At 54.5% G+C, this 26,919-nt stretch overlaps 5 protein-coding genes across 7 annotated transcripts; 1 reads left to right on the top strand and 4 right to left on the bottom strand.

Annotated features, from left to right (window-relative positions):
• Positions 1-31: 31 nt before the first annotated feature.
• On the bottom strand, positions 32-4,052 carry LOC100540178 (flavin-containing monooxygenase 5-like). Of its 3 annotated transcripts, XM_085231497.1 has the most exons (9): positions 3,430-4,052; positions 3,262-3,330; positions 2,449-2,637; positions 2,213-2,375; positions 1,788-1,930; positions 1,449-1,648; positions 1,026-1,375; positions 628-700; positions 32-545 (listed from the first exon to the last, which is right to left on the bottom strand). In XM_085231497.1, exons 1-9 carry the CDS (start codon positions 3,562-3,564, stop codon positions 179-181), a joined length of 1,689 nt encoding a protein of 562 aa, XP_085087623.1. In that variant the 5' UTR covers positions 3,565-4,052; the 3' UTR covers positions 32-178. The 3 variants fall into 3 exon arrangements, with proteins under 3 accessions (XP_085087623.1, XP_085087622.1, XP_085087624.1); XM_085231496.1 differs by having other exon boundaries at positions 3,262-4,052; XM_085231498.1 differs by lacking the exon at positions 3,262-3,330.
• Positions 1,835-18,566, top strand: LOC100539713 (protein FAM78B). Its single transcript, XM_031554818.2, has 2 exons — positions 1,835-1,972; positions 14,455-18,566. Exon 2 carries the CDS (start codon positions 14,603-14,605, stop codon positions 14,975-14,977), a length of 375 nt encoding a protein of 124 aa, XP_031410678.2. The 5' UTR covers positions 1,835-1,972; positions 14,455-14,602; the 3' UTR covers positions 14,978-18,566.
• LOC100540025 (flavin-containing monooxygenase 5-like) lies at positions 4,204-7,379 on the bottom strand. Its single transcript, XM_010715707.4, is given in 9 exon segments — positions 4,204-4,907; positions 5,001-5,073; positions 5,190-5,539; positions 5,649-5,848; positions 5,985-6,127; positions 6,348-6,510; positions 6,584-6,772; positions 6,994-7,007; positions 7,010-7,379. Coding segments are annotated over 9 exon segments (1,587 nt in total). The 5' UTR covers positions 7,125-7,379; the 3' UTR covers positions 4,204-4,567.
• LOC100539869 (polyisoprenoid diphosphate/phosphate phosphohydrolase PLPP6) lies at positions 8,004-11,355 on the bottom strand. The gene is made up of 2 exons (XM_003208598.3): positions 10,323-11,355; positions 8,004-8,825 (listed from the first exon to the last, which is right to left on the bottom strand). The coding sequence occupies exons 1-2, from the start codon at positions 11,224-11,226 to the stop codon at positions 8,455-8,457; spliced, it is 1,275 nt and encodes a 424-aa protein (XP_003208646.3). The 5' UTR covers positions 11,227-11,355; the 3' UTR covers positions 8,004-8,454.
• Positions 18,567-19,846: 1,280 nt separating the features above from the next.
• On the bottom strand, positions 19,847-26,917 carry PRDX6 (peroxiredoxin 6). The gene is made up of 5 exons (XM_085231510.1): positions 26,773-26,917; positions 26,513-26,669; positions 22,251-22,397; positions 21,530-21,676; positions 19,847-20,551 (listed from the first exon to the last, which is right to left on the bottom strand). The coding sequence occupies exons 2-5, from the start codon at positions 26,561-26,563 to the stop codon at positions 20,420-20,422; spliced, it is 477 nt and encodes a 158-aa protein (XP_085087636.1). The 5' UTR covers positions 26,564-26,669; positions 26,773-26,917; the 3' UTR covers positions 19,847-20,419.
• Between the last annotated feature and the right edge of the window lie 2 nt (positions 26,918-26,919).

The raw sequence follows: 26,919 nt of genomic DNA, 5'->3' as shown, positions 1-26,919 counted from the left end.
CGTCCGTGAAGGCGGACCAGAGCCTGACCCTTCACCCCGGAGAACGGGGACAAGCTTTATTTCCTTTTTCCATGAGGAAAGAGTTCGCCATGCCACTACGCATCCGGCAGGACTCTTTGAGCCTCTCCCAACAGCACCGAAACCCCAAGGAGAGGAAGGGGATGTCCAGCCGCCCCCTTCACTGGGGCTGAGGGGACAGCGAGACGTAGATGAGCGTGGCCACAATCAATCCGAGGCTGAAGAAGACCTTGAAGATGTGTGGCACAGAGCTGCAGTGCGGCACTGGGTGCCTGGCCGTGCCCCGCAGGGGCTGGTCAACGCGTTGCTGCTGGGACAGGATGGCCTCTCGCGCACCCTGCCATGCACCTGGGCCGTGCAGGCGGTACTGGTAGGGCGTGCAGGGCCCCAGCAGCACCTCCAGTGCCAGCTTAGGGTCAGTGAGGAAGAGCATCGGCAGGTTGGGTTTGACACCCAGCTGGCAGGCGAGCTCGTCCATGTAGGGAATATAATCCACCTGGATGGTGTGCCGCCGGCTGGCCACATACCTGTGGGCAGGGACAGCAGGCTGGCTCAGTGTGTGTGCATTGAGGAGGTAGTGGCAGGGTTAGTGACCCACAGGGTCCTTACCGCTTAGCTATTTTGTCCTTGGTTTGTGCGATGTCAGCCAGCATGGTGCTGATTGGTGGCAGCTTGTGCAGACCTACGGAAGAAGGAGAAGGAGAGAGCTGTGCTCTCAGCAAGCATGCCCCTCTGCACCCAGTGTGGCCTCTGTGGCGTAGGAAAGCCTTTGGGCAACCAAACAGGCGCAAGAGAGAGGCACAGGCAAAGAAATAAAAGAGTGAAAATGGGTTGCAGGAGAGGAGACCCATTACTATATGATGAAAATGTGTGCAACTCTTGTTGCGAAACAATGCTGCTTTATATCCCTTCATAGAAGGATGATAAAAGCAGGAGCACATGCTACCAGCTGAACAATTTGGTTTTGCCATACCCAGAGGAGTGCATTCCCTGCCCGTCTCGCTTACCCTTGAAGACACGGGTGGCCCAGCGACTCTGCATCTCTGAGATGGGCATGATGGCTCCCAGAGGCTGGATGTAGCCAATGAAAGCCAACGTCGGCTTCTCCAGGTCAGCTGGGAACATAAACTTATAGAGGGGGACGTGATTCTCCACCACCTTCACAGAATCCTCAAGGAAGGGGAAGGAGAAGCTGTACCCTGTGGCAAAGACTACAGCATCTATATCTTCCCTAGTGCCATCCTCAAAAATGGCAGATGTTTCTGTGAACTGCTTGATGTTCGGCTTGACCCGCACCCTGCCTGAAATGATGCGGTTGGGCAGGTCATCGTTGATGGTCAAGTGCTGGTTGAAGACCCTGGCGAGAACAAACAGAGCTCATGCAGGGCCGGGTGCTGACAGGTCCCCGTAACGCTGCCACAAACACTCACCGGTGTTTTGGCTTCAGACCATAGAGAGCGTGGTCAAAGCGCATGTTGAGTTTCCTCTCCAGCATGAAGTTGCTCACAGAGAGGGGCAGCAGGCTTTGGAGGAGCTGGGTGAAGCGGCTGAGGTAGGAGAAGTCAAAGGGGTACCCACCTTCTGCCACCCGGTGCATTACCCATGTCCCACGCTTGGTGCTGAGAAACACCTGGTAGAAGTGAGAAGGGACATTTAATCTGAACTGCAGTGCTGGCCCAAAGTCAGACAGACTTACATGGTCCAGGAGTAAAAACAGGCTGGGAGCAAGGAGCAGGGGCATGCTGAGCCTGGTTGTCTTGGGACATCACCTGCTTGGCTGTGTGGCTCAGCTCCACCGCGATGTCGATGCCTGAGTTCCCGGTGCCGACCACTATGACCTGCTTTTCTGCAAAGGACTGCGGGCTCTTGTAGTCCCGGCTGTGCAGGTACCAGCCTTCAAACTTGTCCAGTCCTGCAAGAGAGAGGAGGGGTGGTTGTCCTTTTCTTGTGCGAGGTATGTGCTCTGGGAGCAGGCTGAGCCCAGTGGGAGCTGCCCAGGGATGGTACCCAGGGAGGTGGTGGCATCTCCAGCCTGGGAGATGATCGGTGTCACCCTCAGCACCCTGCTTGGCTTTGAGGTTTTTGACATGAAGGGAGCAACCACAGGTGGGGGTCAGGGCTCAGCCAGAGGGGACAGGGCTGTGAAGAGTCTTGGGGAAGAGGATTCCTGGAGCAGGGGCATATGGCAGCATACCAGGGAAGGCGTGCAGCGGGAGGTGCGCATCAGTGTGGTGCCCGGTGCACACCAACACGGCGTCGAAGGTGGCTGACTCCTGCTTGCCCTCGCTCTCGGTCTCCACCTCCCAGCGGCCCGTGGTGGCAAAGTCAGGGTGCTTGGCCACGCGGCGCACACTGGTCTGCGTGGGGGGAGCAGATGTCAGCATCTCTGTGGCCCCGTCCCCGTGCTGCCCCCCAGCCCCCGGCGCTCACCCTGAAGCGGATGTGGCGGAGCAGGTCGAAGCGCCGCGCGTACATGCGGAAGTACTCCATGATCTTGGAGTGGTGCATGTAGTTGGGGAAGTCGTCGGGGATGGGGAAGTCGCTGAAGCACATCATCTCCTTGGAAGTGTTGATGATGACGGAGCGGTAGATGCTGGCGCGGCCCTCCTCAGGCTTCTCCTGCAGGCATAGGGCATGGCTCAGTGCTGGCAAGGGGAACATGTGGCGGTCCCAAACCCAACTGTGCTATGACTATCCCATTAGTCCCAGAAGACTGAGGCAGCCATTGTGTCAGCTCAGCCCAGTTCCTGATATTTGCCCCTGCAGCTCAGCCTCTGGCTCCCATGCATTAGCTCTGCTCCATCATTGGGCAAAACCCCCATCGTGTTAGACAGGCAGCCCCAAACCCCATGCCAGCACTGTTCACTTTCCCAGGCTGTCCTGCTCACTGAAAGGCTGGGCAGGGCAGCAGAGCATGCCAGGTTAGCTCTTCTTGGGAAGAAGAGACAGTGGCATTGCTTGGCAAGTGCAGAAACAAGCTCTGGGGCTTTCCCTTGGCAAGGAGAACAAAGGCAGCACCCTGTGCCTATGTGTGGGAGGTAGGAGAGGTAAAGGATGAGGGACAGCCAGGACCTTCAGAGGAAGAAGGGGCTGGGAAGGATAGGAAAGTAATGCCAGCAGCAGTGGAGCAGCTGCGAGGGGGAAGGGGGTTGGCAGGTGGGACCATGGGAAGGGATGGATGGGATCAGGACAGGCTGGGGAGGGAGGGATGGGAAACATTCACTCTGAGGCAGGAAAGCAAACCTGGGCTGACAGCTGGCCCCAGCAGTGGCTCCTTGGGCAGGACCAGTCCTGCACTGCCAGCATCCCAGTCTGTGCCAAGGGGATGTCCCAGCAGTGCTTCATTAGCTGCCAGTAAGAGATCCTATCTGTGCTGCTGTCTAGGGCAGCTCTGCACAGCATGGTGCTTACCTCGAACCGCCACAGCCCCCCGATGTCCCCGCTCCTCTCGAAGCAGGTGGGGGCCAGACCTTCATCCAGGCAGCATTTCAGGGCACACAAGCCGGAGGCGCCAGCACCGATGATGGCTACTCTCTGGGCAGCCATGTCTGGCAGCAGTGACAGCAGTGGTGGCAGGGGAGGCTGTGCCGTTGGGCACACAGGAGATCACTGAGTCTGGTGAGAGGCACAAGAGGGACGCGTTTGGTGCCGCTCAGCTGTGCTGGGTGTCCCTGTGTTTCTCAGCGTGGATGGCTGTGTTCAACTGAGGCATCACAAGATGTTTCATCCAGACATGATCTACAGGTTCCTACCCGCCCTTTGCAAAGGGCTCATTATTTTCTCTAAGCACGTAATGATGCTGAAGCCTGCCCTAGGAACTTCCTGGGTGCGGAGGCTGAGATGTGGCCATGCTCCAAATTTTAGCAAGTCACTATGTGAAAAACAAAACAGAGGGCATGCTCCAGGCATGAGTGCCAGCCTTGGTGCATTGCAGCCTGGAACAGCCAGCATCACTCCAGGTCCCCAATGCATGTCCCCATTTGCTGTCCTTTGGGGGGTTGTGTGTGAGTTACAGGGATGGGAATGATCTGTGCTGATGTGATCCCCAGGATCTGTTCCAGCTGCATGTACCCCAGGCAAGATTGCGTTGCTGCAGATGTATGCATGTGTGTGCACACATGCAGACCCCATCCCATGTGTATTCTCAGCACACAGGGGAATCTGAGTAACAGGTCAGGCATCTGGTTCTGTTGAAAACACTTTAATCTGGTTAGAAACTTTGCTATACCTTTGCTATGTAGAAACCATATGAATGTAATCAGTGGAGGCACATTGGAATTACAGATGACAGAAGAGCCTATGCTCAGCCAACAGCGATACCTGAGCAGGACAGGGCTTTCCCCCACACATGAGAAGGGTTTTTCCTTCCTCTCAGAATCGTTGCAGGGTGCTTTTTGGGTCTGCCCCACGTGGGAGGGCCTGGTGCATTGCACTCACTGTCTGTGGCCGTGCCAACAAGCGGAGAGTTCCCTTGATGAGAGGGGCATGGCTGCAATGGATTGTGTAGTCTCCCAAGCATTACCAACCCCACCAGGCAGAGTGCAGCAGCCTACAGGTAGGTAAAGATGACAGCGAAGACTGCCAGGGCCCCAGCCAGCTTGAGGAGGAGCGGCATGGTGGAGGTGTGCTTCTCCACATGCCGTGTCTGCAGGGGTTGAACAATGCGTTGCTGCTGGGACAGGATGGCCTCTCGCGCACCCTGCCATGCACCTGGGCCGTGCAGGCGGTACTGGTAGGGCGTGCAGGGCCCCAGCAGCACCTCCAGTGCCAGCTTGGGGTCAGTGAGGAAGAGCATCAGCAGGTTGGGCTTGACACCCAGCTGGCAGGCGAGCTCGTCCATGTAGGGAATGTAATCCACCTGGATGGTGTGCCGCCGGCTGGTCACGTACCTGTGGGCAGGGACAGGGAGCTGGTGGGATGTGGCCATGAGAGCCCACCAGAAGCCCTCACAGGCTGCTGCCCCATCCCAGTTGAGTCCTTACCGCTTGGCCATCTCCTCTTTCTTGTGCTTGATATCAGCTTCCATGTTGTGCCTGGGCGGCAGTTTGTTCAGTCCTGCGTAGAAGAGCCCTGTGTGAGGGGGCTGCAGTACCAAAGGCACAGGAGGCAGATAGCTGGACACCATCTGCCCTGATTCCAGAGCTGCAGTCTCAGGGGACAGTTTGTCTCACCCTTGAAGACACGGGTGGCCCAGCGACACTGCATCTCTGAGATGGGCATGATGGCTCCCAGAGGCTGGATGTAGCCAATGAAAGCCAGTGTTGGCTTCTCCAGGTCAACAGGAAACACATATTTATAGAGAGAGACCTGGTTCTCCACCACCTTCACATAGCCCTCAAGGAAGGGGAAGGAGAAGCTGTACCCTGTGGCAAAGACTACAGCATCTATGTCTTCCCTAGTGCCATCCTCAAAAATGGCAGATGTTTCTGTGAACTGCTTGATGTTCGGCTTGACCCGCACCCTGCCCGAAATGATGCGGTTGGGCAGGTCGTCATTGATAGTTGGGTGCTGGTCGAGGACCCTGGAGGACAGAAGGAGCTATCAGGGCACTGAGGTGTCTGTGCAGCATCCTGCTCTGAGGATGCTCAGCCCCAGAAATGGACATGGCCGGAGGATGTGTTTGCTGGCACCTGTGATTTGGCTTCAGGCCATAGTTTGCGTGATCGAATCTCATGTTCAGCTGCTTCTCTGCGTAGTTGCTTGCCATGGAGGAGGTCATCAGATGCTGCAAGAATGACTTCATGCGAGTGGTGAAGATGGTGTCAATGGGGTAGCCCTGCTGTCCTACGCGGTTCAAGATCCATGCACCTCGGCGGGTGCTGAGGAAGACCTTGGTGAGGAAGAAAGTTGTTTCCTTATTGGTGTGATAGGCATGGGGACACCAAGGACAGCCCTGAGGAGACATCTTGGCATGGGGGTGTCCTTAGGATGCCCTGCCGCTGGTGACCCCCCCTGCTGCTGCTCACCTGCTTGGCCGTTTGGCTGATCTCCACGGCCAGGTCTGACCCTGAATTCCCAATCCCAATGACAACGACCCTCTTGTCCATGAACTCCCGGGGTTCCTTGTAGTCACGGCTGTGGAGGTAACGGCCCTTGAACTTCTCAATGCCTGTGGGGAGGGAGGAGGAATGCTGTGCTTCCCACTGCTGGGCTGGAGGATGACCTCCAAAGAACGAAGCAAGGTCTTTGAGGAGCTCTGCCAGACCTATCAGAGGGTCGAACTCAGCAGGGAAACGCATAGGACTGGGAAGAAAAGCAGAGAGGAAAATGGGGACAGCAACATCAGAGCTTCCTGGGCTCTTTCATGGCAGGGGCACACGGCAGCATACCAGGGAAGGCGTGCAGCGGGAGGTGCGCATCAGTGTGGTGCCCAGTGCACACCAACACGGCGTCGAAGGTGGCTGACTCCTGCTTGCCCTCACTCTCGGTTTCCACCTCCCAGCGGCCCGTGGTGGCAAAGTCAGGGTGCTTGGCCACGCGGCGCACACTGGTCTGCGTGGGGGGAGCAGATGTCAGCATCTCTGTGGCCCCGTCCCCGTGCTGCCCCCCGGCCCCCGGCGCTCACCCTGAAGCGGATGTGGCGGAGCAGGTCGAAGCGCCGCGCGTACATGCGGAAGTACTCCATGATCTTGGAGTGGTGCATGTAGTTGGGGAAGTCGTCGGGGATGGGGAAGTCGCTGAAGCACATCATCTCCTTGGAAGTGTTGATGATGACGGAGCGGTAGATGCTGGCGCGGCCCTCCTCAGGCTTCTCCTGCAGGCATAGGGCACGGCTCAGCATCCTGATGGCTTGCCCCATAGCAGGTCACTGCCTTGCAATAGGGCTGGAGGAGTTCTGCTGCCAGTGAGGGTCCCCAGGACCCTCTGGAATGGGGGGCAGATGTGTGTTCAGCCCTTGCTCCACGATCCCACCGTGGCCACTTTGATTCCCCTAGTGACAGTTACAACACAGAGCCTGCAGCTGGCACGGCTTACCTCAAACCTCCATAGCCCCCGATGTCCCCGCTTCTCTCGAAGCAGACGGGCTCCAGCCCTTCATCCAGGCAGGCTTTGATGGCGCACAGCCCACTGCTGCCCCCACCGATGATGGCCACCCGCCTCGCCATGCCGCCCTCCGACGTTTTGCCACGATCAGCGCAGCCCGGATTTATGGCGTACGGCGGAGAACGGCCTACCCCCCCCGCCCCGCCGTCACTCCTCCCACGGGGGCCGTGGGCCAGGAAGCCAGTGCACGGCTCGTTCTGGCGCTTCGCTTTTCCGTCAGCGGCTTGCGCCAGGAGCTGCCCCAGTGCTCAACCAGGGAGCCCTGCGAGGGGACACTGAGAGGGAACGCCGTTGGGGTGCCCGGGGCTGGCGAGGGGGTGAGGGGTGGCCCAGCCCTATGACATGCGTGCTGTAAAATCAATCATTCCCTTGGACTTTTGCCTCCTCTGAGATCAGCCCAGCCCTGATTACGCTAAGGTTGCTGGTTTCCAACCGTGCTGCGAAACAACTGCACAGCTTGCCATTGCACTGCCCTTGGCAGTGGGAAGAAGGACCAAAAGTCCTCAAGCCCTGGACTCTGCCCCTGACTTGCTCAGTACATGACCAATGCCACGCATTCTGCTCCACTTGTTGCATCCTATATGGGTGCCTTGGGGCAAGCTGTCACCCCTGGGCAACAGAAAAGCTTGTGGGAGGGGAAAAAAAAAAAGCTGTAACGCTATGCACAGCGGCTTTAGATGCAAGCTGCTGCTGGGAGCTGCTTCCCCACCTCTTAGAGAGGGAACGGATGAACCAAACCCTTTGACACCCCATCCCTTCCCCACAGTACTGGCAGCCAGATGCCTGTGACCTTGCTGATTGAGATCTGGTCTCGGGGCAGAGTTTAAATCACACAAAAAAGGGAAGAGACGTTACTTAGAAGGCAGAACTCTTTCTAAACATGAGAAGAGATCTTGGTGAGTCCCCCCCTAGATGGGTATTATGGAGGAGACTGCAGAAAGTGCACTCACAACAGCAACATGATCAGTGTATTTATAGCACACAGATACATGGGTAATTGCGGAGAAACCTCTCTCCTGCTGGTAGCTCTGCAAAGCCCCAGCTACCACATACACCATAGGCTAATACAGCAGGTGCCCAGCAAAGGCATGCTGATTCACAGTATCAGCAGTGAGCTGCCGGATGGATGTGCTGACCTCTTCCCAGGCTCTGCAGGAACTGGTTTGTCACTGAAGAGTAGTCAGTGCAGCTGCTTGGCCAGCACACGCTCTGCCTGACAGCTCGTCAGCAGGGCAAGACAGCACCAAGTGTCTAACTGCAGGCCTGGGAACCTGCAGCACCACTAGTGTTAAGTGTTGGCTGGATGGATAGGAGTCACAGCATAACCCCTCTCCATGTGCATGCACTTAGAGAACAGGGTGTATGCCTCCTCCTTTGGGAGGGGTGCAGCCATCAATGGCTCCAGAGTGCAAAGAGGGCAGGCGCGTTCAGCGGGGAGAGCCAGCAGTACTCCACCACGCTGTACAGCACGTAGCCCAGGAACAAGCCGAAGAGCACATCCGTCACATTGTGCCTGCCCAGCATGACCCTTGAAATGCCAACTATGAGAACCCAGAGCACCACGAGGACCCGCAGTGGGATGGCAAGCACCAGGTGGTGCAGAACAAAGCGGCAGACCAGGGCAGCTCTGGTGGCATGGCCTGATGGGAAGGAGTACTTGTCCACCGAGACGGTGACGAACATGTCCATCTTGTTGTGGGTAGGCCGTGGCCGTCTGACGATCCCTTTCACCACTGCCACCAGCACGAGATCCAGCACCAGTGCTAGGAGACAATAACAGCAAGTGAGCAAAAACAGAAGTCCCATGGGAGATGAGAAACAATGCAAAGCCATTATGTATGAAAATGCATAGCTACCAAAGCTGCTAAGAGAAGGTGGCGTTTCTCACGGCTGCAGAACCTAAGCAAGGAGAGCATAGCACTCATCCAGGGCCTGAACTTGTGTATGAGCACATCTGTCAGCACTCTAGGCTGGGCTTTTCTTCTTGTGTGAAATCTGATCTCTGTGACTCAGAGCTCAAATCCTTCCCTAATTTGAAGGCACCCAACGGGTTAATATTCCCTGCCAGTCCATGCTGATTCATCATTACTTTGCACAAAGTGCACTCACCCTGGTAAATGATCAATCTGCCTCAGGTGCTCAGCTGTGGCTCAGTGCAAAGGTGGTCCAGGCACTCCTCAGCAGTCTGAGGGCTCACAACTCCTCACCTGGCTTCTCCCTGCTGATGGGGGCACCAATGTGTAAAAGGTAACCAGGCTTTGGCTTTTAAGACCTGACAAAAAGATGGCTTAGTACCAGCTTTCTCCCAGAGTGCTACAGGCTGCTGTGATAGAAGTCAGAAATGCCTGTGAGAAATCAATTGCTGTCTGACAAGGGCTGCTGGCGGTGTCTTCTCTCTCCCATTTAGCCAGCTTCCATTGCTGGCAGCTGTGGCTGCGTCTTTCTAGGAAGCCATGTCTGAGAGATTGATATCTCCTTGTTGTAACCTTTGTTGCTGGGCACAAAGTTCTTTGGCTACTTCAGTTAATTCTCTTTGGTTAATCATTTAAGGATGAATGTTTGTTTGATTTGTATGAGGTTTTTTTTTGTTTGTTTTGTTTTTTTTTCTTAAAACAACTAAGCTCATTTCAATCCTTTCTTTTTATTGCATCTGGGTATCAGGTAGGGCTCCTTCCCCAGAGGGTGGCCCTGGTGCCACGATAGCGCTGCTCTGAGCAGAGCAGTGGTTGGAGGCCACCAAGGGCCTCCCACCAGCTCTCCAGGGACAGTGATCTGACCACACAATGCAAAGTAAACAATATGCATGAAAACTTGCATTCCCCATCAAACATTTAGATTCAGACAATCCATGTGAGACCTTAGTATCTCACAGGGTAAGGACTGGGGTTCAGGAGAGGTCTGTTCTGGAGCTACTGCAGTTTCTAGGCAAGCAAAAATGTTGAATCTACATCTACCCAGTAGAATGCCAGCGGAAAAAAACATTACACCACGCATAATTACAGTGCGTGCTTTGAACCAGATTTCCACACTGGCTGATACAGATCAGTGCAAGCAGGTACTGCCTGCAGCAAGCCTGCAGGCGCTGATGTCTGCGTGCTTGAGTAAACTGTTGAGATGCCGCAGCTCTTGGCAGCCACAACAGCTGTTGGGAGCCGCGTGGCTCCCAGGGGCTGCGAGGCCTCAGATCATTCCAGTTCTCTCTGTTCTCCCCTTCCCTCGGGACCCGTTCTCCCGCCCGGGGAGCCCCTTCCCGGCCTCACCGAAGAACAGGTTGAGCAGCACCTCCCTGGCGGCCGAGCTGTCGCTCTGGCAGAGCCCGTAGAAGGTGCCCAGCAGCCAGGGGATGCCGTGCCCCGACACCTCAACCACTTTCAGCAGCGGGCGGGCGCTGCCCCAAGCCGAGGCCTCCCCGGCGCACACTCCCAGGCGCTTGGAGGCCCAGAGGTCGACGGCGAGCAGAGAGCTGAGGGCGATGCCCACGAAGGACGGGTTCAGCCGCATGCAGTCCTCCTCGGGTAGCGGCGGGGGCGCGGAGCCGGCCGACTCGCGGCGGCGGGACGGGCTGTCCGGGGCCCCGGGGCCGCGCTGGTTCAGCAGGGACGCGAACTCGGGGCGAGCGCTGCGGCGCTCGCGGCCGCTGCGGGGACTAGGCATGGCGGCGGGGCCGGGCCCGGAAAGGCCAACGCGGGTCACCCGCCGCCGGGAGGCACGCCTCCTGCGGCCCAGCCGTCCCCGGACCCGCGCCGCCGGGCTGCCGAACTTCCGCTTCCGCCGCCCCCTCTCGGTTGCTAGGGAACGCGGACGCCGGGACGAAGCGCGAGGCTGCAGCGCCCTCTGCCGGCCGGAGGATCCCTCCCGCTCCGCCCCGCCCCGCCCCGAGCCGGCAACGGTGGCCGGCGAGGGCCGCAAGAGAAGCGGCGGCGCGTTCGCCCTGCCGGCGCCGGTGCGGGCGCCGGTGCGCGGGCGGCGATGGTGGGGCGGGCGGCGAGGGGACGCCGGGCCTCCGCCTGGCCCCCGCGTCGCGGAGGAGGGTGAGCGCGGCGGAGGCGGCGGGGCGGCGGCCATGGGCTGCCTGCAGAGCGTGGCCTGCAAGGCGCGGGTGCGGCGGGAGCACATCGTGGTATCCGACGTGTCGGCCACCATCGAGCCGGCGGCCACCGCCATCGAGGAGAGCTCGCCGGTGGTGCTGCGGTACCGCACGCCCTACTTCCGCGCCTCGGCGCGCGTCCTCATGCCGCCCATCGCTCGGCGCCACACCTGGGTGGTGGGCTGGATCCAGGCCTGCAACCACATGGAGTTCTACAACACCTACAGCGACCTCGGCGTGTGAGCAGCGGGAGCGGGAGGGGGGCGGCACCGGGCGGGGGGCGGCAGCGGGCGGCACTGCGGAGCGCCTGAGGGGTGGCAGGGGAGGGAGCGGATGTCCTGGGGCAGTTGTGTGAGGGAATGGCGGTCCTGAGCTGACTGTGTGAGGGGGTGGAGGTCCTGGTGCGGCTGTGTGAGGGGTTTGAGGTTCCCGTGTAGCCCCACGAAGGGATGGATTCCCCAGTGCGGTTACATGGTGGAATGGAGGTTGTGGTACAGTTATGTGAGGGGATGGAGGTCTTAGTGTGGCTATATGAACAGGTGGAGGTCGTCGTGTGGTTCGTTGAGGGGGCAGAAGCCCTGAAGCGGATGCGTGAGGAGCTGGAGGACCTGGTGCACTTATGTAAAGAAACGTTGGTCTTATATGGTTACATGAGGGGATGGATGCCCCAGTGCAGTTAGGTGAGGCGCTGGAGCCCATGACACAATAGAGGTCCTGGTGTGGTTCTGTGAGGAGATGGATGCCCCAGTATCATTATGTGAGGAGATGGGGCCCTGATATGGTTTTGGGATGAGACAGGGGTCCTGGGATGGGTCTGTGATGGGTTGAAGGCACTACTGCATTTCTGTGAGGTGATAGAGGCCCTTGTATGGTTACATGAATGACGTTGCTTGAAGACACCACGTGTGTGGCTCAGGAGGACGTCAAAGAGCAATGCAGTTGGCTGTGCTGCTGAGGAAGCAGGGTCAGCTTGGTGCTGGGCTGTGCAGGTGCAGAGGCTGCTGGCTGAGTTGCGGGTTCCATCCGTGCCAAAGACTGCTGGTCGGTGCTGTGCTCACAGCCAGGTTTGTCACTGCACTCCTATCAACCTGATTTTTCTTGATTGCTTCTGGGAACTGCAGGATCCTGTTTCTCTGAGGGCAGAAATAGGGGAATCTATGTGGCACCACATGCACTGCTTGGTGTTAAGCTCTGAGAGCCCTCCTGCTGCTGCTTGGGATTTACCCATTCCTGTTCCCACATCCCCAGAAATGAGGGACAGCAGAGCAGCCCTTGCTGGAAATCCTGAGGATTTCCAGCCTCAGGAACTGTGGGCTCTGGACATCCCTTCCAGCACAGCACGTGCCGTCCCTTCAGCCCTTGGTGTGAGCCATGCACTGTGTAGGAGTGCAGACGCAGGAGTTGCTCCCTTCCATCACTTTCCAGTTCTGAAAATCACCCTCTCTCCTCAACCCCGTGCTGAAAGATGTTGTGCTGTCACTATCGGAGTCAGCCTGCTTGCATTTCCAAGGGAGGGAGCAGATGGAGGCTGCCCTGCCAATCCTCAGCATGGAAGTAGGTGGCACTTCGCACAGCTCTGGGCTGCCCTGGCTTCCTGACAGGGAGAGATGGCGCTACCTACCCTTGCCTGCAGGGCTGTTCTTGCTGCTGCAGTGCTGGGCTGGAGCAGCTCTCCCAGCCCCGATCCTACTGGGGAGCAGGAGCAGCTGGCACCAGCCTCAGATTTGCATCAAGCTGCTGAGCTTGTCTGCCCTATCCTGGCTGCCCTTCCTGAAAGCAGAACCCTGCTTGGGATTTCTTGTGGGTGCCAGAGGTTGCGGTGTTGTGCCAGGATCAGCTTCCTCCAGCTTCCTGCCCTTCCTCAAGGGCAGAGGGACCTGGAGGCCACAGATGAGCTGCCCTCTGCATTGCCCCAAGCCAGCCGTTGCCACAGAGCAGGGCTGAGGAGTTAGTGTGAGGCTGGGCTCAGGCAGGGGATGCTGGGGATGGCCCCATCCTCCTTACTTTCAGAGCAAGTGGGGTTGTTGCGTGCAACACTGGGGTGCCTAGGAGGGTCAGAGTGAGTGCAGATCATTGCATCTTGGGAAGGATGGAAGCCAGATGTTTCCTGCTGCTCGTTGGCAGCTTCAGAGCCCAGATCTGTGTGCATCTGAGCTCAGCAGGAGGCTTCAACCAGAGCAACATGCCTGAGGACTTTTAAGGTTTCTGTTTTGTTCTCCTTTCTTTGATATCCAGCAGTGGTACAGGCAGTTTTTCTCAGATACTCCCATACTGTGAACCTGATGTGCCTCAGGATGGAGACCTAGCACAGCCTCCTCTGTCTGCATTTGTGAGGGGCAATGGTTTTTAAATTGAAAATGCAGATTCAGCATCCAAAGAATTTCTGCTTTTTTTTGTTCTTAGGATTTCAGGAAAGATCCGGGTGAGCTGGGCTGGGGCTTGCTGAGCTGGGTGGCCACTGTCCCCTCTCCCTGCTCATAATTACCACGTGGTGATCTTCTCCATCGCTGCATCTGCCTGGTGTTGCTAATGTGGTTTGCAGCCAAGATTTTGGCTGGAATTCCCCCCACCCACAACTCTAACAATATGTCAGGGATTTCGTCACACCAGCAGCAGGCATGATTGTGGTATTTAATTACTGCACCTGCGTCTTAGCAAATGCCTATATTTAGGGGTGTAAAAATTGCAGACTGAGCTGGAGGCTGGGGAGAGCTGCTTTAGGCTTGGTGTAGGTTGTGGCCATGCTGCAGCTGACACGCAGGGAAGGCTGTTATTTTTTTCTCGTCATTAATGAGATTAAGGAGAGAGTGACCTGAGAGTCACTCAGAAATGAGGATAGGCCCACTTGGTTAGATTGCAGGTTAATTAAAATGCTGTTGTGTTGGAAGAGCAGAGGTTTCTGCTGGCCTTGACTGACTCAGTGAAGGAGCTAAAGCTGAATTTGAATTTGTTCTTGAATGAGGTCGTCAGGGGCTTCCTGCAGGTGGGAAGGTGTTTCCCAAGCTCTGCTCTTGAGTTTGTGCTCCCAGAGGGAGGACCTGATGGGTGATGCCAGAGACAGGCACTGGTGAACAGCTTTGGCTGGTATGGAGCTGCCGGTGGCTCCGGGAGGAACGGCTTTTTCAGTGGGGTTTCAGATAGAATTGTTACCCTTTTATCTGTGCTTTTTCCCCCTGCTCTAAAGCAAGTGCTTTACCCTGCACGTGCCAGCACACAACAGCTTGCTATGTTCCTTCCATTGCAGGCACTGCTCAAGCACTGCTGTTGCTGTTTCCCCAGTAACCTGCCCTTTCTCTGTTCACCAGGTCAAGCTGGGAACTGCCCGACTTGCGAGAAGGAAGAGTAAAAGCCATCAGTGATTCTGATGGAGTGAGCTACCCCTGGTATGGAAACACCACAGAAACTGTGACCCTGGTCGGGCCAACAAACAAGATCTCCAGGTTCTCGGTGAGCATGAATGACAATTTTTACCCCAGCGTGACGTGGGCTGTCCCTGTGAGCAACAGTAATGTGCCATTGCTGACCAGGATTAAAAGGGACCAGAGCTTTACCACGTGGCTGGTGGCTATGAACACCACTACCAAGGAAAAGATCATCTTGCAGACTATAAAGTGGCGGATGCGAGTGGACATTGAGGTTGATCCCATGCAGCTCCTGGGGCAGCGGGCACGACTGGTGGGAAGGACTCAGCAGGAGCAGCCCCGGATCTTGAGCAGGATGGAGCCCATCCCACCAAATGCACTAGTGAAACCCAATGCCAACGATGCCCAAGTCCTCATGTGGAGACCCAAGCGAGGCCAGCCTATAGTTGTTATACCTCCCAAGTAGCACAGCACCGGGGCACGCACTGGTGTGTGCACACGGGGACCTTGGTGCTGTTGGTGTGGTGCAAATGAGTGGGATTCCTGAGCCAAAGCAGACCTCTTGGGTTCGCCTGCCTTTGTAGCTGTGGTTGGAAGTTCCTCAGTTGGAAAGAGAGCATGAGCTTGGCCCAGTTGTGGAGAAGGGTTGCCAAGCTGGTCCCAGGAAGTGGATTTAAGTGCTTCTAGGGCTTGTGGCTGGAAAAAAAGGCTGTCTTATCCAACCATCTCCTGCCTCCTTGCAGGGAAGTGTGAGGAGCAGGAGCATGATCAAACCGTGCCTGTGGCAAATGCTGCTTTCCACCCCATTAACGTAGTAGAGGAGCCCATGCCTGCCAGACATGGGGGGTTGTGCGGTCACCCTTCCCCTCCATGTCTCTACCTATGCATTTCAGATGGATAATCAGCATGTTGCCATGCTGTCTGGGACTTGGAAGGGCCTGGGGGCAGTGCGGGAGCTGGTGCCCAGCCAGAGCCTAGTGCCAGCAGTCATCTCTGCCTGAGAGGGCCTTTCTCAGCTGACTGGAAGCTGGACATTATGCATGCGTCTTGGTGTGTTTGGAGTGGTTGTGAATGTAGGAGATGACATAGTTCATTCCTGTGTAGGAGTGAGACCTGGGGGCAGGTTAGATATCCTTTAGTTTTATGGTGCACTAAATCTTTGCAGTTCCCCCCTTTCCCATCCCTGCCAGCCATTTCTTTTGCTGGAGCAAGAATTCTCAACCAGAAGAGAAATCACAAGCGATGCCTTTTCACAGAGGCGAAGGAGAGCAGGCAGCTACTGATGGTGTTTGCGTGGTATCCAGAAAAGCTTGGAGGTACTCCAGGATTTGGATGCTTCCCCTGCAGACATGAGTGCATAGCAAGAGGTTGTGTGCTTGTTCAATTTCTACCCAAATGCCTGCTGATGTGGGAAGATTGATCCTCAGCCACCCATGGAGCAGTGCAGTGTCTGTGCATGTCCAAGTTGCTCGTGCTGTTGCAGGTGTCTGGCAGGTTGCCTTTTTCCCCGCCCTGTGCCCTTCACTGCCTGGATTGCTGGCATCTGTCTGGTCTGTGGGGAGGCTGGTGCTGTGGGCTGCGATGTACAATTTCCCTGCTTGTTGTAGCAGGGGAGCAACATTTCCCTTCTTCCAGCTGAGCTCTGGTGGTTGCACCTTCCTGGATGCAGCAGAGGCAGAAGCCACAGTGGCTCTGTCCCCACCCAGGGGCAGCTTCAGGTGCCCTGTGTTGCCACAGGGTCCTGGGCAGATGAATATAGCTTTTGCTGCTTTCCTTGCTCTGTTTCATGCTGCCATACCTCCAGCTTGTGCCCCTGCCTTTGTACAATGAAGGTTTCTGCTGCTGTGGGGATGTGAGGTGTTCCTGCTTGGAGCTTCCTGCATCCCCCTTGCTGCTGGGAGAGCCCGGGAACTGTCTCACTGGCTACTCTTGTCAAAGCCTTTCTTGCAGCATCAGGAGCACTTCCTTGAACCTGGGTATCAGGCAGCCCAGCTCAGGGCTTCTTTGCTTTCCCCAGGATGCAAAACCTGCTCCCCCTGCTGCAGAGGAGCCTTTTTTCTCAGTGTGCACACGCCTTGGGGCAGAGCCTTCCCACAACATCGCTCTCTGAAGTACGCACAAATCCCTGCAAAGCTTCAGGTGCAGCTCATGCTTTTCCAGGGTGAGACGCACACCTCTGGCATCTGGGAGCTGCTCCCCACGAGCAAAGGGACTCCTGGCTGTCTTAGACCAAAAATCCCTGTGAAATCCCCATGCTATTTATTACTCTCATTAGGCTTTGCTACTTATTCGGTTCTTAATTATTTTTCCTCTGGGAGCATTGCACACCAACGCCCCAGTGAACACTTTGACGTGCTGTGGGCTGTGGTCCTGCTCCTCCTGTTCGGCCTGGTGCAGATGGAGGGGTTTGGCGGTCTGGGAAACAACTGCTTTGGATTGGCTGAGGGCTGGGTGAGTCCTTGCCTTGAGAAAAACCTAGAGATAAAGCAGGCTCTGAGCTCTGGTTTGCTTTGTTTTTCTGAGCAGAATTTCTGCAAGAAAATGGTGAGCACTGGACACCTTGTTTTTGTGAGATTCAGCCAGTGTTTTTGTACGGACACGTGATCAAAGGCAGTTTTAGCTATTGCTAATGTTTTGTTTATCAGAAGTGTGTGTGGAAAAGCTGTTAGAAACTTTCAATACAACGCGCATCAAAACTTGGGGGAGGAGGAAGAAGGGGACATACCTTTCAGTGTGAAATAAGACAGGTGTGTATTGTTGACCTGCTAGGGCAGAAACAATCCCAAAAGCTCTTGTTAAACGCCTTCGCAGGGGCTGGAGAGCAGTTGAGCCCAAGGAAATGGTGCAGCAAAGGGCTGTGTGGCATTGAAGCACAGAGGGAGAGAGAGAGAGGCAGAGGATTGGCTGCATCTCCTCGGGGTATAGGGAGCGATCAGCCCCTCTAAGGATCTGCTTGCATGTTAAAGTCTGGGGTTGCTTGCAGCTTGGCTGCCCTTATTTCTGAGGGCCCCAATTGGGAGCCCCAGTGCTGGCTCTGGGAGGAGCACCTGGTCTCCTGAGCTCAGCTGTAAAACCACCCCATGGGATGCTAGCCCCTCCAGCACTCCATCCCCATCCCCGCTTGTAGCCGGCACCTCGTTATCTCAGGGAGGGACAGGTCGCGCTTCCCCCTCATCCTGAGGTGCCCCTTCTGCTCCGTCCTGTGGTGGTTTCATGGCTGTGCCCACATGCCACTTGGGCACGGCACTTTGGGAAGCACCCATCAATCTCTCTGGGTTCAGAGCGTCGCTGCAGGTGCTGGGAAACGCCTGCGGGGCAGGCGGGTGAAGCCGGAGTGGGTGCCACAAGTGCCACCCCTGTCCTCGGCACCCATGCGGACGCGGCTGCTTGCTCGCGTGCTCGGCTCACTTATTTATTTCTTATTTATTTCTTATTTATTTATTTAAGATGTATTTGAGTTATTTATTTGTATTTATTGACAGCTGGAACTCGGGGGTCATTTCTGCTGCGTGGCAGGGGTGGCTGGGTCTCCCCTACGCATTTCGGGAGCACCGATGGGGAGGGATGCTCGTGGGCATCCGCTCCCATCCTATCCCCTTTTGGGAGGGAGAACTGGGGAAGAGGAATCACATCAGTGCCTGCAGGGAGGACATTCTGTGTCTGGCCTCTTCCTGCAGGACCTCGAAGCCTCCTCCTCCCCCTCAGGCGCTGCACTCCCTCCCGTGCCCGTATGTATTTATTGGCCCGGCCTCCTGGTGTTTTTCTGTTTGGCTCATGCTGTACTTGATGTTGCCAATTTCTGGAGATGGTGATAAGAGCAAGGACATGTGGGTGTCACTACGGAGAAAAGACAAAATCAGGTATTCTGCTGTTGTGTGGAGAAAATCGGAAGGAAGAGAAGATGAAAGCTGGTTTTGCAGAGTGCCTTAAACACAAATGACTTTACGGAGTAGGGGGCTTGGACTTCTGTCTTTGGATGTTATTGCAAACTCGAACAAATGTTGCGTTTCACTTCTCTGGGATTAAAAGAACATTCAATCTGTACTGGAACCAAATTGTTCTGTCTGCTTAAATCTGGCTTTTCTGGGCAGCAGGCCGGAATGTTTGCGAGGGGTGGAGGGGTGCAGGCTGCCCTTTCTCCCTGGGGAAATCAGGTCAGGGTGAGGGCTGTGTGCCAGAGTACTGCATGGAACCTGGGAGCCCTCGCAGCTGGTGGGGAACTTGGGAATCTGTCAAACTTTGTAAGGCTGAAAAAATGCACAGACAGGGGATGTTCCTACTTGGAAACTGCAATCCCAATTCCTGCAGTGAGAGATGGAGAATAAGATTCAACACAGAGATCGGATGGTGTTATTTTTCCTCAGTACAGATAATAAATGGGGATAGTGGAGAATTTTTTAACAAAGGTTCACTTAAATTTCCACAACCAGGAGTTGAGGAAAAGGAGCAATTGAAACATTTGGAAAGAATACCAGTAGTCACTGAATAGTTCCTGACAGCAATGAAAAGAGGAGTTCTCAGCCTGAAAGACAGCCCCGTCTGAGGAGGGATGGGGTTGGCATGGCCTGCATTGGGTGCTGGGAAGAGCTGAGGGCTTGGAGTGGTGCTGGGGGACATCCATGCTGCATCCCTGCAAGATGCTGGAGGGTGTCTCATTGCATTGCACAGGGTTGTGGCAGTGCACTGCTAGTCCTTGCTGGTTCTGCAGGACACTTGTGCCCTGTGCCAGCCAGCTTCCTTAGTAGCTACTGGTTCCAAGTGTTGCTGACTGTGCTGGACACTGAGAGATGCCGATGGGCAGGCAGCCTGTGTGCTATTCAGTGAGCGGGTTTCTTTCCTAGCACTATACTAAACATTGTTCATCGCTTGACAAGTTTGGGCCTGCATGAAGCATCCCCTGGGCAGCGGGGCAGCAGAACATGCCTGGAAAGCAAATCACAAGCCTTCTGACTTCACAATCCCAAGGATTTAGAGGTAAGTGTTGGAGAAATCTCTGAGGTTTTGGTGTTGGAGTGCAGGAAGTTTACAAGGATTTTACTGTGCCCTAGGGAACAGGGTAGCTAGCTCTAAATCCAATTTGACATCCCCACAGCAGACATCTCCTTCCTTTTCTCCGCTGAGGCTCCTTGGCAAAGCAGGGACAGCACTGCTGCCCTGATACCTGCTGCCTTTGTGCAAAGTGCTTTCCAGACTGCTTTATGCAGCAGACTGTGCACTGCCACCAGCCAGGAGTGTTGGTGCATGCCCAAGCAAAGTCAAGTAGTCAGGGTGCTATAGACAAAACAGCAGTACTATGTGGGTGAACCCAGCAGAGGCAGACAAAGGACACCACACGTAGTACTGAAGACCAGTTTATTTGCTCTTTTCCCTCTTCCACAAAAGCTGAAAACAATCAGTCAACTTTCAGCAAGAGAAAGCATTAAGAAGTGAGAGATTTTGCTCTGCAGCTCCTCCCCTACACAGGAGAACAAATGAAGGTGTTAACAAGTTAGTGACCACTGCTCCTAAAAGCATGAAGCAGTTTGGAGCCATCTGATGGAAGGCATGGGCCCAGCAGGACAGCCCTTGTGACCTGTCTACTGACACCACATGCTTCTCACTTTGCTGCCAGGAAAAGCTGGTACCAAACAGGAGAAATGCCCGCAGTGTGAGCCCTGGAGCACCCACCAGTCTGCTAACATCTTCCCTGTAGGGTTGATTCAAGGTAAGAAAACACCCAGGGTTTTAGTTTGAGAGAGTGTGGGGGACAAAAGGGATGTGGAAGATTGGCTTAGTATCAGGATGCACTGTCAGTGAGAGTCACAGTACGATGCTGCTGATCACACAGGGGTCGGGAGGCACGATTCAGGCACAAGCAGGCTCCCACCACCCAAGGACCATGCTCAGCAGCATGGGTGGGCAGAGCTGCTCACTCAGGCTGTGGGGTGTAACGCAGGTACTTCTTGCCTGATGGGAGATCCTTTGTGAAGACTCCTTTGGGGAAAAGCTTCTTGGCTTCTTCATCAGGTAAGGTGGGCACAACCATGACGCTGTCACCACGCTAAGGAGCAAATGGGAACAGTGAGAGCAGCAGGGATGCTGGTAGGCTGCACAGCACAGGATCTCTGCGCTGCAGCAGGGCACACACTCTGCTCCTCCATCCCAAAGCCCGAGTGTAGGTAGTGCTGGTCTCCTCTGGTGAGCCAGCTGTGCTTCCCTGGATAGTGCAGGGAATGAGCAGATGCCAAACCATGGCTGGAGGCTGGGGTCTTTGGAGGCAAAGCTGCCTCCATGCTTTCCTTACTGTACTTGTAGAAATACTCCATGATCACCTTTTCTGGGACACCTGTCTCAGCAGGAACGTCCCCACTGGCTACAGACAGGCAGGTTTGTTTGGTGACAGCTACCAAAGCCAGCAGTATAGATCCAAGAGCTGAGCAGTGCTGGGGGTACAAGGAAGATGCTGGCTAGCTCGAGCAGGCAGGCTGCACCGCTTATTCTTGCTTTGGTTTGGTTGCCTGAACTATTCTTGGGAATATGAAATAATGCTGCTGCATAGGAATGGCAGCAACTAAGGAACTTCATCTGGTAATTTTCCACGAGGCTAGGATGTAGTGAGGGCTGTGCCCATTCCAGCCATTCTTTGCTCAAAGGGAGCAGAGCAGCAAGCTATCTAGGGAGGGGTGCTCATGCCAGCTGTTTTTCTGGCTCTGAGTGGACCTTGGCCTGGCAGCTGACACCAGCAATGCTGTTCCTTATCTTGCCTTCCAAGGGCAAGACCCGCCTTGGCCCAGAGCTCACATGCCGATAGCCAGAAGGGCCAGGCCCTATATCTGCAGGTACCTAAAACTGAAGGAAGGGAAGGGAGATCTCTGTGTGATGTCACACAGCAATGCCCCTTGGGACTCTTGTTTAGCATCCAATTCATATAACTGGACTGCAGCAGCTCCCCCCACCCCTGGGTCACTCTCAAAGGAAGCAGTTAGATGTTTCAATTCACCTTTACCTCCCCTGCACACAAGTTCTGCTTCCTTCTCACCTTCCAGTCCACAGGCGTAGCAACCTTCTTGTATGCTGTCAGCTGCAGGGAGTCCACCACTCTCAGGATCTCATCAAAATTTCTCCCAGTGGTTGCTGGGTACAGGATGGAGAGTTTCAGCTTCTTATCAGGGCCGAATATGAACACCTGAGCACAGGGAGACAGGGTCATTTTTCTGGGGCATCAGAGGCCAGGCTGCCCTGCTGGATTTGCTCAGCCCTCCCACTCCTAGTCATGAGAGATGCCCTGCTTGACTGAGGTGCTTGGGGCAGTAGAGATGCCATGGTGGGTAACTCCTAGAGCAAAAACTGATTCCCAGACATGTGGAACAGTGTTTGCTCTAGAAACTCCTGTTTCTAATACTATCTTGTTTTGCTACTTGAATTTCCTATTCCTGGCCTGTGTCCTTCTAACACAAGCACAGGGAGGGGAGAGGAAAAGCCCAGCAGATCAAGGACTTAATGTTCCCTCTCTGTTTGGACAGGCACAAGGATGAACTGATGCCAGCAGCAAGACAGAGCTGATGCCAGCAGGCCAGGGATGTGCCAGCCTCTTCTTGTTCCACTACCCATGGATCTAGCCCAAGCAAGTCAACCCAGCTCCCAGGATGGTCCTATCTGTGCAGGTAGCTGTTCCCCCCAGGGACACAGGACAGGATGGCAAGTGATGCCTACTGCTGAGCAGCCTGCCAGGCAACAGTGTTCTAAAGCCAGGAGCTCACCACACGAGCAGTCAGGGGCATGCCGTCCTTGTCCCGCTCATCCGGGTCCAGCATGCCCAGCTTAACGGCGAGCTCTCGGTTCTTATCAGCAATGATGGGGAAGGGGAGCTTCTCCACAGGTTGATCTCCATTGTATGCATTGATGTCCTGCAGAGACAAAATCATTGGAATGCTTAGGGTTATGCTCCCACCATGGGTTGGAGGTGGTCTGACCTGGGTCTGCCACCTGGGTCTGACCTGGGTCAGGCGGGCAGACCTGGTGCATCCAGAGCAGGCTGCTGCAGCAGGGCCACACAAACATGCCTCTACTGGTGACACGGGATTCTTCCACCTTGCTCTGAGATGTGTTCCTTTCAGTTCAGTGATTCTAGGCTTTTGATGGATGTGCTGGAGTCAGACCTGAACTGAACCATGCTTCTAAGGAACAGTTCTTCTAGCTGCAGAGCTGTCAACAACTCTATAGCTAACAAAGCTCATATGCTGAACATGTGACAGGTCTTGAGCAAGGAACCAGCTCCATTCAGTAAGCCACTCCTAGCTTACTTAACAGTTCCTGAGTGTAATCTCTGTGTGTGTGCTGGGACACCACGTTTCCTTCTGAACCATGCCTGGAGACAGAGGAAGTAAACCATCACCTGCCTACACTCTCCTTGTGACCAGCTTATGAGACTGCTCCTTGCACCAGTCCTAACTTGATGTGCTTCACACAGAAACTGTATTTTGATCATCTCTGAATCTGATCTGGCTTTGGCCAAAACATTCAAGTTATTTTTGGACAAGTGCTGAGCCATAGGAGAGCTGGGAAAAGCCCACTCAAGGAAACACAAGCAGAGCAGCAGCCAGCATGAAAGCAAATTTAATCCAAGGTTTCTGCCCCAGAATAGAGCCGCCTGTTCTTTCTGTCCTCTTTATATTACAGGGGAACATGCTGGACTCGAGCAATTACAGCAGCCTCCTACACACCAAAGTGGTATGGTATCAGCTGTGTATGTACAAACTTCTGTTTTCTCTGGGCTTTAAACATGGGGAACAGGCTCAGTCCTGCTCAGGTGGAATGTGGGGAAGGCAGAGTTGGAAACATGACCCTGAGCACTGCTCACCCCTGCTCAGTGTGCTGAAGGTAGTGAGAGCAAACAGGCCATCAGCTAGCCCTCAGCACCCCTGTGCTGCAGGAGGTGCAGTTAGGAGCTGCCCCAGCTGCTCAGGATGCTGCAAGCAGTCAGGTAGTACACACGTGGCAGGATGTTTCATTTGCAGTGTTTCTCTCTGGTTGCTTTCTCCCCAGGCCAGTGAGTCAGCAGTGAACTGCACAAAGGGGCTGTTCACCTCTGTTGGGCTGTGTGCAGGCCTGCTTTGGGAAGGAACTGGTTCCCTACTCCTGCAGAGCTGCACTGTCAAAGCAGAGCAGGGAAGGAAAGCCAAGACAAGAGACCAGCCCATCTCTGAACATCCCATGGAGCTGCAGGAGGCTGTCAAGGAAAGCCAGACCATGACAAACATGCACCTTCTCTCCAGACTGACTGATGAAGATTGCTGAAAAGCAAGATCCAAATCCTATAGCTTGTAATTCATTCCAAAACACACGTAATACCATGTCGTAGGAAATCACTGTACAAGCAGCTTCATACACCCCACCCTATTTTGCAACAGGACACATAAGACTTACTCACTTCCCTGTAAACCTTCCAGAGTCCAAGCTGAAAGCAGACATCACTAGAGTGATTTAATCACCTAACTCATCAGTGATCTAAGAGAATGGTGAAACCTCCTCTGACATGCTCAGCACAAGCCAGACAACCCTGCAACAAACACTGGCTTCTCAGGACATGACCATCTCTCTGCCTGCCACAGACCTGCTGCTGTGGGGGCAGATGCCATGGCTAGTCCTTCTCAAGGGACTCATCCATTCAGCCAGGTCTTGGAGAAGCAGCACACAGACAAAGGGGGACAGCAGAGCAGGATCTACTGCTGGCTGAGGTACAGGCTTGTTACGAGAGGAGCAAGCCCCTGGGTCTGGGAGAGGCGTGACTAAGAAGAGCAGTGACATCTTTGGCTGGGAAAGCAGAGTTAAACAAAGTGGTGTGACAGCTATGGCTACTCTGTTTTACAGCACTGCTCTTTCCTGCCAGTTGAGCTGACCAGCCTGGTTTATCAACTTTCCAGGCCCTATCTGCCCACTGAAATTTGGGAGCAAAGGAAGCAGAGGCTTCTTTTTTGTTTCATGCAAAATTCTGCCTTTCCTCCTGCTCACTTGCTTCTCCCCGGGCAGTACTCCAGATGAAAGCAGCTTCATCCAAAGAGAAAGTGTAGGAAGGTAGAGGAACGTTGCATGAAGAGGTTTAACTGCCCAAAGTTTTGCTCATTCCTGGGATTTCTAAGATCTAGCGGAGGAAACTGCAGTTTCTAGATCTTAGTCCAGCAATCAATGCAGACCACTTTTGCACCTGCCACCAAAGGATGGCACCTCTGTTCAAGCTCCACGGGTGGGCGGAACCTCTGGGTGCACTTCATCAGATCTGAACAGCTGCCTTCCTACTTAGTTAAGCTCTTTGTGTCACAACCTGACATATCTTCTCATTCCCATGAGAAAGAGCCCCAGTTGCTGTGCAATGAAAGAAAACCGGCTCAAATCTCCATTCAAACAGCTTTGGTCTATACCCTTTCTTATTCCCCCATCTGTGAGATGGACAGTTTCAAACACATCAAAAACTCTGTCTGCTATGGATTTATCCTCACTAATTTAATCTTTTGCTCCAGAGGACTTTCAAAGTTTTTCTTTCAACAGGTGCTGAGCAGACATTTCCAAACCACTGTCTCTGAGGCCTCTCCCAGCCTGGCAGCATATTAGCTGCAGCTTGGACTATTGCCCCCAAGCTTTTCCAAATTCTTCATCTTGTCAGCACCATGAGGCTGTTTTGCAACTTTTCTGCAACTTCTTTTGCCTGAGGTTATGCTAAATAATTCTGTAGCATTACTAAGCTAGCTCACTGTTCACCTTTTTCCCAGATCATCCGAATACGATGAATGCCACGCATCCCTGCAGACTCTCTAGGGAGCTCACTGCTTCCCTTCCTTGACACAACTTACTTTTTCCTCCTATCACCCTACATAATAAATCCTTTTCAGAGCTGATATGCTTGAAAAGCCTCCTGGAAAGTCAAGGGCTTTGTAATAGTCAGCATCATCCATAAAGTTCTTCAAAGGGTTCAAACAAACCAGGAGACGAGACTCCTTTACAAAACACAACCCAAACTTTCTGTTCCATTTAGTGGAACGTTATCTGCTAATTTGATGGTAGTTTTAGTCAGTTTGACCAGTGCAAAGATCTCAGTTACTGGTGTGGGATTTTTATGCTCTTTTTCCCAGGCCCTTCTGAGGCTTGGTGGGACATCAGCTATGCACCACTCAGGCACAAAGGTCAATTTAAGCAATAAGGCAATTAGGCAATTTCTAAGGCCATTCAGACATGAAGTAATGTTTGAATGTGGAAATTTCTCACCTTTATTACTTCTTATTTGCATACATCTGACTCCTGGAAAACGTGACCGAACATTCCCACTTTTAAGAGTAAAGAAAGAAGCAGATAACTCACTCAGGGATTCCTGTACTCTGGCCACTAAGTCTCAGTACTCATTTAATACTCCTAATATGTGGAGTCATGCTACCTGGCAGCACACCATTGTTGACACTGTCTTTGAAGTTTTCCATTAGCAGCTTTTCTATTCCTTAAATAAGCTACTTCTGTGCCACCTTTCTTTTATTTCCCTGTGACCGTTTCATATTTCACGTGTTCTTATTTGTACTTTTATATTCAACGTGTCACTGCTTGTTCTTTGTGTACTTTCCTCTGCCTGGACACGAGTGATGTGTTAGCCCTAGTAATGTGGTTGGTGCCCCATTCCTGCAGACTTTCAAGGGGAGGCTGGATAATGCCCTGAGCAACCCCATCCCTTCCAACTCTAAGGGGTCTAAGATTGATTCTCTGAGCTGCAGCCTTTCAAGACTGCCAGTTTGCTTAGAATCGCAGAGCCACCAAGATTAGAAAGGACCACTAAGCCCAGCCACCAATGCTGACATTCCTGTTTTAACGCATTCCCTGAGCTTCTGGCACTGCCTCAGAATTGCAACTTGCAGCTCTCCTGTGATTGAACTTTTCCTTTGGCCTTCAGAGCACAGCCGCAGTGCCTGGCAGGCACCCCTACCTTGCTCCAGGCACCCCTACCTTGCTCCAGGCACCCCTACCTTGCTCCAGGCACCCCTACCTTGCTCCAGGCGAGGTGGTCGGGGACGCTGTCAATGGAGAGGGCGATCATCTTCACGTTGCGTTTGCTGAACTCGGGTGCCAGCTTGGCCGCCCGGCCCAGCTCCGTGGTGCAGACGGGTGTGAAGTCCCGCGGATGGGAGAAGAGGATGCCCCATCTGAAAGAGGAGAGCAGGGGACGGCTCGAGGACAAGGCTATCGGTTCCGAAGCCCGAGCTCATCGTTTCACCCCCCCCCACAGTCCCATTTCGGGATGCGAACCGAGCAGGCTCGGGTCCGCCCGGCGCCCTCCGCCTCCGGGAGCCGCGGCTCGCCGCGCGCGTCGGTGACACACGGCCGGACCTCCGGGCCGAGAATGCCGCTCGGGAAGCCCGGGCCCACCGCCCCGCCCCGCTCCGACACCGGCTC

The sequence above is a fragment of the Meleagris gallopavo genome, chromosome 10 (genome assembly GCF_905368555.1).
Source record: "Meleagris gallopavo chromosome 10, MGAL_WU_HG_1.1, whole genome shotgun sequence".
NCBI classification, from domain to species: Eukaryota; Metazoa; Chordata; class Aves; order Galliformes; family Phasianidae; genus Meleagris; species Meleagris gallopavo.
The sequence above is the reverse complement of the archived record's forward strand: the minus strand, read 5'-3'. Positions and strand labels throughout refer to the sequence as shown.